Source organism: Sorex fumeus, unplaced genomic scaffold (assembly GCF_029834395.1).
Source record: "Sorex fumeus unplaced genomic scaffold, SorFum_2.1 ptg000019l, whole genome shotgun sequence".
Taxonomy (NCBI): domain Eukaryota; kingdom Metazoa; phylum Chordata; class Mammalia; order Eulipotyphla; family Soricidae; genus Sorex; species Sorex fumeus.
This window is the reverse complement of record NW_026606076.1, coordinates 1,201,104-1,211,019: the sequence shown is the minus strand read 5'-3', so window position 1 is coordinate 1,211,019 and position 9,916 is coordinate 1,201,104. Positions and strand designations below refer to the sequence as shown.

The window sequence follows — 9,916 nt, the reverse complement described above, 5'->3', positions numbered from 1 at the left end:
ACATTTTTTTTTTTTGCTTTTTGGGTCACACCCGATGATGCACGGGGGTTATTCCTGGCTCATGCACTCAGGAATTACTCCTGGCGGTGCTCGGGGGACCATATGGGATGCTGGGAATCGAACCCGGGTCGGCTGCGTGCAAGGCAAACACCCAACCCGCTGTGCTATCGCTCCAGCCCCTCTAATCCACTTTTGCTTTTCTGTTTACATAGTGAATGCATGAGCCTATAAAAAAAATGCTGCTTTGAGATGGTACAGCAGGGAGGGTAGTTGCCTCACGTGTGGCAGACCCAGGTTGAATCCCTGGCATCCCACATTGTCCCCAGGTATCACCAGGTCTGTTTATTTTATTTATTTATTTATTTATCTATTTATTTATTTTTTGTAGGAGTACTGCTATATATTCAGCCACTGATTAGCTGATTGAATTGTGCATGATCTCCACCTTACTTTTTTTTTAATTTTTTTTATAATTTTATTTATTGAATCACCGTGAGAGCAGTTACAAAGCTTTTGGGTCTAAGTCTCGGTCATACAATGAAACACCCGTCCCTTCACCACACCAGGTCTGTTTAAACAACAAAATTCATAAAGCTCTTTTGTGGATTCCCAAGCTGCTCCCGGCATTCCCCATAATGGACCTCATTCAACTGCATTCCATTACAAATTCTTCCATTATGTTTTGTGTTTTATTTCAGAAGTTAAATCGCAGCGTCAAGGGTTTTCACCGCAGCGATTTGATTCGGGAATTGGATCAGCGCACACGAGTGAGTTGGTAAGATTCGCACGCTGTATAAATATTATGTCAGCAGGATAGTTCATTGGAACAAGAATTCTTGACTTGAAAGGTAGAGTTCTGGGGGGCTGGAGAGATAGCACAGCGGGTAGGGCGTTTGCCTTGCACGTGGCTGGCCCGGGTTCGATTCCCGGCATCCCATATGGTCCCCTGAGCACCGCCAGGAGTGACTCCTGAGTGCAGAGCCAGGAGTAACCCCCAGTGCACCGCCAGATGTGACCCAAAAAGCAAAAAAAAAAAAAAAAAAAGAGAGAAAGGTGGAGTTCTGGCCACTGCAAAGAGGAACTGTGTAGCCTAATGCTGGGAGTGGAGGGTCCATAGACCCACTGGGTGCTAAAATCAGTCATTTTAAAATCTAAAGGTATTCCTATTATTTGTTTTTGTTTTTTGGGGGGTTTTGTTTGTTTGTTTGTTTTTGCTTTTTGGGTCACACCCAGCTATGCTCAGGAGTTCCTCCTGACTCTGCACTCAGGAATTACTCCTGGCAGTGCTTGGGGGACCATATGGGATGCTGGGAATCGAACCCGGTCGGCTGCGTGCAAGGCAAACGCCCTACGCTCCAGTCCTATTTGTTATTTTTATTATGTCTTGCTTTTTCATTCACACACGGCGATGCAGATAGTTGACTTCTGTCTCAACACTCAGGAATTACTCTTGGAAGTGCTCAGGATACTTTGTGGAATGGCAGGCATCACACCAGGTCCACCACGTGCAATGGAAATGCTCTCCCCATTGTACTAACATTCCAGCCCCAATACCTACTATCTTTAATTTCAAAGAAATACTGAGATTTTTTTCAATGGGTTGAAAGTAAGCACAAGTTAACTGATGAAAAGAACTGGTTTGTTGCCACGCAGTGATAGTGCGTTGGGAGTTGACTTGCTTTCCACAAGGATAGAAACGTAGGCTCCATCCCGAGCACTCCAGCTGGTCCCCGGGACTCAACATCAGTGGTCCCTGAGCACTACTTGGTGTGTCCCAACTCAAAATAAATACAAACTACAAAGCAAAGAAATCCACAAAAAAAAAAAACCCAAAAACCCACTTTAATCCTAAAGAGGATTCGTTTGCGGTGAGATGTTTTCACTGGCCCCTGTGGTTCATCTCGGCTGTCTGGGGTTGCAGCCTTGCCTTAATACATCCATTGCAGGCTCCACACTGAGCTACAACCAAACCCAGACTCGGGTGTATTTTATTTTCCTGGAAACTACTTCTTTGGTGTTCTGCAGATGGCCTTATGTCCATTTTATGTATCTGTTCATTGAGTTGAAAAAGAAATGTAAACAAATTAATGATTGCACATCATTGGGTCGTTCCATGGAAAAGCCATCCACGTGTCAGGCATGGCATTCCTTGTGGTGGGAATGTTAGAAACCCACCTGCAGGCCTCAGGTTTCTTTTGGCAGGACGACTCTTAAGGAATGGAGCAATAACTGGAATTCTCCTCTGCATTGTACAGGGAAGCAGCCAGCCCCGGTGGAATGTCTCTGATCCTACACTCTGTGACAATGTCTCAAGTGAGCAGTCCCACCCTCTGTCCCATGGGGATGCCGAGACAGACAGGATGTCTTCTGAGGGTGATCAGAATGGAGAGAGTGACCTCACTCTGAAGAAGCCCTCCCTTGGAAAAAATTCCTCAGAGTCGGTTGTCCTCAGTTTTTGGACACAAACCCCCCCAAGGGGGCAGCCCCAGGACTGTGGGAGAAGAACACCATTTATAGTGAGTCCCACATGCCGACAGGCCCACAAGCAAAGTCACCATGGACTGACCCCATCCAAGAGTAAGGAATGTGGGGGAGCCGTCCCATGTCCTCTGCACCAGGATGTTCCCTTAGCATCCCACAGTGGACAGAATCCCCAGGATTGTCTCCCTGGAGAACAAACTTTGAGTCAGGGGTCGTCTCAGTGTGACAGTCCAAAGACCCAAACCAGAGAGAAGAAGCCGTTTATGTGTATGGAATCTGGGAAGGCGTTCATTTCCCATTCAAAACGTGTTAGACATAAGAGAGTTCCTACTGCAGAGAAAACTCATGCCTGTGAGCAGTGTGGAGAGGCCTTTCCCCTGTCCTCACAACTTAGTATCCACAAGAAAATTCATACAGGAATGAAAACTTACTCATGTCAGGACTGTGGGAAGGTCTTCACTTGTTCCTCAAACCTTTCTCATCACAGGAAGACTCATTCTGGAGAGAAACCGTATTCATGTCAGGACTGTGGGAAGGTCTTTGCTCGTTGCTCAAACCTTTCTAGGCACAAGAAAAGTCACACTGGAGAGAAAAGGTATATCTGCAAGGAACGTGGGAAGGCCTTTGATTATCCCTCAGTCTTTTCGTATCACATGAAAATTCATACCGGCGGGAAGGATTGTGTATGTCAGGAGTGTGGCAAAGCCTTTAGCAGAACCTCACATCTTAATGAACATGGGAGAATTCACACTGGAGAGAAACCTTATCAATGTAAGTCGTGTGGAAAGGCCTTCATTCGATCGTCAGCCCTTAAAATCCATATGAATACTCACACTGGAGAGAAGCCCTATGTGTGTCAGGACTGTGGGAAGGCCTTTAAGGATTCCTCCTGGTTCACTGTACATAGGAGATCTCATTTGGGGGAGAAGCCTTATGTATGTCAGGAGTGTGGGAAGGCCTTTAGCACGTCCTCAAGCCTTGCTGTACACAAAAGAATTCACACTGGAGAGAAACCTTATAAATGCAAGGCATGTGGAAAGACCTTCACTCAACTGTCAGGCCTTAAGACCCATATGAATACTCATACTGGAGAGAAGCCTTATTTATATCAGGAGTGTGGGAAGACCTTTAGTGCATCCTCAGTGCTCATTGAACATAGCAGAACTCATTCAGGAGAGAAGTCTTTTGTGTGTCAGGAGTGCGGGAAGGCCTTTGGCACATCCTCGTATCTTAAGATCCACAGGAGAATTCACACCGGAGAGAAACCTTATGAATGTAAGGTGTGTGGAAAGGCCTTCATTCGGTCGTCAGCCCTTAAGATCCATACGAATACTCATACTAAAGAGAAGCCTTTTGTATGTCAGGAGTGTGGGAAGGCCTTTCGCAGATCTTCAGTACTTACAGTTCACAGGAGAATTCACACTGGAGAAAAACCATATAGATGTCAGGACTGTGGGACGGCCTTTAGCAGTACTTCCTACCTTCATCAGCATAGGCGATTTCATGCTACAGTAAAACTGAATATGAGAGATGTGGAAGGCGTATTATCATGCCTTAAGTCTTTGTAGTCATCTTAACATCCATACTGGAGAGAATCCTTATGTTTGTAAGGAATGTGGGAAGGCCTTCACCAAGAGCTCAGGCCTCAGTAAGCGTATGAAAATACACAGTGCCGAGAGCTCTTTAAATGTGTAGAGAATGTGGGAACGCCTTTGTGTTCCCTTCAGACCTTAGGAAACCTAGTAAAATTCATACTGGATGACTCCATCCCCTAATAGTCAATCACAATCACGACCATCCTGTTATTCGTCGATTGCCTCGAGCAGGCCCCAGTAATGTCTCCTTCGTCCTAGCCCTGAGACTTTTTAAAAAAAGTGCCATATTCAAGGCTCTTTCAGAGTTAGGAGAATGAGACCCTTCATTGTTCCTGGTATTTGGCATATTGTGTATGCCACGGGGAGTTTGCCAGACTCTGCCGTGTGGGCAGGTTACATTCGGTAGCCTGCCAGTTTGTCCAAAGTGGGAATGAGATGATAAGATGTCGCGTGGCCGCAAATGCGGCCGCGCGCTTCCGGGAGCTGGGTTTTATAGTCTCTGATAGTAATCCCCTTCAAAAAATAATTTTGCTTGGACAAGGTTGATTCGGGGTTGCAAAAGTGCAGTCGTGAAAGGAATAACCCTGATAATGTGTGATGTGTCTCCGGTGACTTCAGCACTATGAGGGAAGGGTAGTTGCTGATGATTACACATGCCTTGGCTTGGGAATGATTAGCATTTCCTATACCAGAGTCCCAGCATTTCGATTTGACGTGTGTAAACTTATAAATAATGGGTCTTGGTGATGAAATTCAGGTGGAAATTGATTAAATAATAACCAAGGAAACAGGCACAAAAACCACCCTCGATGGGAGCTGTCACTCATTTTTTTCTCAGACTCTGGCTTGACTCAGAGGCCCTAGTTTGCGGGGTTTGTGATAGAGGTCAGCCAAGATGTTGCAGTGAATCCTTTGGAATAAAAAAAAAACAGGCCAACCTCCATTCTTCAGGTCTTCCTCTCATGTTTTGAGGAACCACATCTGCTTTATTCAGGCCGTTCTCTTGGCTCTGAGCTCAGGGATCTCTCCTCTCAGTGCCCAGCTATGGGATTCTAGCTTCAATCCTAGTCAGCAGTATACAAGACAAATGTCCTCCCAGTTTACTAGCCTCCTGCCCTCTTGGGGTTAGGGTGAATGTATTTGGTGGAGCTTTTTGACTTTCACTTGTTCCCCACTCATCAGTAGGTTCTGGGGGTCCCACAGGAAGCTGTAAGAGAATGCAGAGCCAGGTGGCAGAGGGGCTGGTGGATCAGGGCTACGTAGGGGCCTCGGGTCCTGCAACCAAATGTGCAATCTTTTTTTTTTTTTGCTTTTTGGGTCACACCCGGCAATGCACAGGGGTTATTCCTGGCTCTGCACTCAGGAATCACTCCTGGCGGCGCTCAGGGGACCATATGGGATGCTGGGAATCGAACTCAGGTCGGCCGGGCCGCGTGCAAGGCAAACGCCCTACCCGCTGTGCTATTGTTCCAGCCCCCCAAGTGTGCAATCTTAGCAGGAAGTAACCCCCACACTTTCAGTGCCTGCCCTGAGCCCTCCCACGGCACAATATATGATTGCCATTGGTTACCTTGCCTTTATCGATTTATTTTTTTTTCTTTTTGGGTCACACCCAGCGATGCTCAGGGGTTACTCCTGGCTTTGCACTCAGGAATTACTCCTGGCGGTGCTCAGGGGAACATATGGGGTGCTGGGAATCGAACCCAGGTTGGCCACATGCAAGGCAAACGCCCTACCCGCTGTGCTATCTCTCCAGCCCCTATCAATTTATTTTAGTAATTTTTAGTAGTTGTTTTTGGGCTATACTCAGTTTACTCCATGTGGTGCTCAGGGAACCATAGGGGATGCCAAGGGTTGTAGTCAATCTGGTTTTTCCACCTACAAGACAAGCACCTCTCCCACTATACTATGTCTCCAGCCCCTTTGCTCAGAAAGTTTTTGATTTATTGTTACTATTTTCGTTACTATTTTTGAATTGTAGATTTGGGTTCATAACACTCAGTGTTCAGGGCTTAGTCCAGGATCTGAGCTCAAACATTGTTCCTCGCAGGACTCAAGTGCAGCCCATGTGCTGTCGATTAATTGAATCTGCTTAGCTGCTGGAAAGAAAAGCACCCTATCAACTGTAATATCTTTGCTAACCCTGTCACGATTACTGTCATTGTCCTCCCGTTGTTCATCGATTTGCTCGAGCGGGCCCAGTAACGTCTCCATTTTGAGACTTGTTGTTACTGTGTTTGGCATATCGAATACATCATGGGGAGCTTGCCAGGCTTTGCCGTGCGGGTGAGATACTCTCGGTAGCTTGCCAGGCTCTCCGAGAGGGGCGGAGGAATCGAACCCGGCACAGCCGGGCTGGCTGCGTACAAGGCAAACGCCCTACCGCTGTGCTATCGCTCCAGCCCTTGCTAACCCTATGTAATTTTTTTCCACAGCAAAAAGATTTTTTGCTTCACCTGTCAAATTTCTCAGCACAGTCCTACCCACCTACCCATCTGTCCCAGACCAGGTGCGCCCCTTATTGTTGGAGGGAGTTCATTCAGAAAGGGGGTTTTCTTTCTTTTTTTTTCTTTTCTGGGTCACACCCAGCAATGCACAGGGGTTACTCCTGGCTCTGCACTCAGGAATCACCCCTGGCGGTGCTCAGGGGACCATATGGGATGCTGGGAATCGAACCCGGGTTGGCCGCGTGCAAGGCAAACGCCCTATCCGCTGTGGTATCTCTCCAGCCCCAGAAAGGGGGTTTCCAGGGACCAGCTGCACTGGGTTATAAATGTCTCACTCTAGATGCCTTTGCAGTTCTACAGCCAGGAGGATATTTGTCTTACTGCAGACCAGGGTTTGATCCCCTGCACACCAGGAATCCCCTGAGCATCTCCAGGTGTGGGCTAACCACCCCCCAAATTAAAAATATATATATGTATATATATATACATATATATATGGCTATAATGATGGTTCAGTTAGTAGGGTGCTTTTCCTTGCATGCAGCTTACCTGTGGTGGGGTGGGATTTGGGGCCACACCTGACACTGCTTAAGGGCTGCTTCCTGCTCTGTGCTCAGGGTCCCAGTGGACAGTGGGTACTAGATAAGGCCATCCCCGGGCTTGCAGCTGGCTGCCATCCACTCCAATCTGGTGTGCTCTCTCCTGCCCCACTGTTGATACATTTATTGTTTAAGTTCTTAAATATAAATGTTCTGGAATACTTTTTTTTTTTTTTGCGTCACACCTGGCAATGCACAGGGGTTACTCCTGACTCTGCACTCAGGAATTACTCCTGGCGGTGCTCAGGGGACCACATGGGATGCTGGGAATTGAACCCGGGTCGGCCGCGTGCAAGGCAAACGCCCTACCCGCTGTGCTATCACTCCAGTCCCTGTTCTGGAATACTTTCAACGAAATACCGTCAGGAGGAAAAGAAAGAGTTGGATACTAAATAAAATGACAGACTTTCACCATTAAGATTTCTTTTGGCGGGGGGGGGGGGGGGGTGCTGGAGTGATAGCACAGCGGGTAGGGCGTTTGCCTTGCACGCGGCCAGCCCGGGTTCGATTCCCAGCATCCCATATGGTCCCCTGAGCACCGCCAGGGATATTTCCTGAGTGAAGAGCCAGGAGTAACCCCTGTGCATCGCCGGGTGTAACCCAAAAAGCAAAACAAAAAAAAGAAAAAAAGAAACCAGGGCTGGAGCAATAGCACAGCGGGTAGGGCATTTGCCTTGCATGTGGCTGACCGGGTTTGATTCCCAGCATCCCATAGGGTCCCCTGAGCACCGCCAGGAGTAACTCCTGAGTGCAGAGCCAGGAGTAACCCCTGAGCATCGCCGGGTGCGACCCAAAAAGCAAAAAAAAAAAAAAAAAAAAACCAGAACTGACTCTTGAGAATATACTCCTGGACTCCAGACCGTCACTGTTGGCAGACAACTTCCTTTTCGCTTTTATTTGTGTGTGTGTGTGTGTGTGTGTGTGTGTGTGTGTGTGTGTGTGTGTGTGTGTGTGTGTGGTGGGGGAGGTGGTTGGGGATTTCTGCCACACCCAGCAGTGCTCAGGATCACTCTTTGGGAATTCAGGGTGTGAAGTTGAGTCAGCTGCATGCACGCAAGTTCCCTGCCCACTGGTTTCTCTTTATGGACCCTGTAAAACCTTTGAAATTGTAGCCTGTGCTTCATACTGGCATCATACTGGGAACCCCAAGCACCAGCAGTCCTGCCATGGCATCTTAGGAGCTGGACCGCATCTTTCCACAACCCCCCCAAACCCCCACCCGGCATGCCCGTCTGTGTCCTCACAAGGTTCACAGGATTTATATAGAATTTTAGTTTCGGGGTTAGAGAGAGTGCAGGTCCTGGTCTTGCAAGCAGCCTGCCACGGGGCAATCTCTGGCACAATGCAGGGTCCCCCAAGCACCTTCCTGAATAATCCCAGAGTTCTGCCAGCTGTGGCCCTAAAACCCAAACTTGTGTCCTACAAAACTGGAGGCAGGGGGGTGCTGGAGCAATAGCACAGCAGGTAGGGCGTTTGCCTTGCACGCGGCCAACCCGGGTTCGATTCCCAGCATCCCATATGGTCCCCCGAGCACCGTCAGGAGTAATTCCTGAGTGCATGAATCAGGAGTAACTCCTCCTGTGCATCGCCGGGTGTGACCCAAAAAAGCAAAAAAAAAAAAAAAAACTGGAGGCAGGGTCGGGGGAGAGGGAGGTTGACACACACACTTTTTTTTTTTCCCATTTGGTTTTTGTGGTTGCTGTTTATGGTAGGTATCCAGTGGGGTGCTGGGACGGAACCCAGGTCAGCTGTGTGCAAGGCCAAGGCTCTACCAGATTGTAGCTCCAGCCCATCCATTTATTTCTTTTTGGTTGGAGGCTACACCTGGCATTGCTCAGCAACTACTCCTGGCTCTGTGCTCATTGAACTCCTCATGCACGACTTGGGAACCTGTGGGTGATGGGGAATGAGCCCGGGTCAGCTGCATGCCAGGCAAGCACCCCGTGCTCTGTGCTCTCTCTGTGGCCATCTTAAAAATGCTTTGATGGGGCTGGAGCGATAGCACAGTGGGTAGGGTGTTTGCCTTGCACGCGGCCGATCCGGGTTCAATTCCCAGCATCCCATATGGTCCCCTGAGCACTGCCAGGGATAATTCCTGAGTGCAGAGCCAGGAGTAACCCCTGTGCATTGCCGGGTATGACCCCCCAAAAAATGCTTTTACTCTGGGTAAAGTCAAGAAAGTTGTGAAATTAGATGCTTTTTGACCTCATTAAAACACAACTTACAGGGGGCCGGAGCGATAGCACAGCGGGTAGGGCGTTTGCCTTGCACGCGGCCAACCTGGGTTCAATTCCTGGCGTCCCATATGGTCCCCCAAGCACCGCCAGGAGTAATTCCTGAGTGCAGAGCCAGGAATAACCCCTGAGCATCGCTGGGTGTGACCCAAAAAGCAAAAAATAAATAAATAAATAAATAAACACAACTTACTATTTCATTTGTGTGTTTTTTGGGGGGGACCACTTAGCAGTGCTACGGTCTTACTCCTGAATCGGAGCTCAGGAATCACTCCTGGTGATTGGACCCGAGGAGATGAGGGGGATCAAACCAGAGTCAGCCGAGTGGGCAATGCACTCCCCGATGTGTTATGCTGGCTCCCAGACCTAATTTTCATCTGTAGCACTGGATTCCTGTTTAGATCACGATCACGATTATCCTGTTGTTCGTCGATTGCCTCGAGCAGGCCCCAGTAACGTCTCCTTTGTCCTAGCCCTGAGATTTTAAAAAGTACCATATTCAAAGCTCTTTCAGGGTTAGGAGAATGAGACCCATCATTGTTACTGGTATTTGGCATATT

General features: G+C 48.2%; 1 protein-coding gene across 1 annotated transcript; it reads left to right on the top strand.

Annotated features, from left to right (window-relative positions):
• Positions 1-3,134: 3,134 nt before the first annotated feature.
• On the top strand, positions 3,135-4,049 carry LOC130022482 (zinc finger protein 239-like). Its single transcript, XM_056113255.1, has 2 exons — positions 3,135-3,509; positions 3,678-4,049. The coding sequence occupies exons 1-2, from the start codon at positions 3,135-3,137 to the stop codon at positions 4,047-4,049; spliced, it is 747 nt and encodes a 248-aa protein (XP_055969230.1).
• Positions 4,050-9,916: the final 5,867 nt, after the last annotated feature.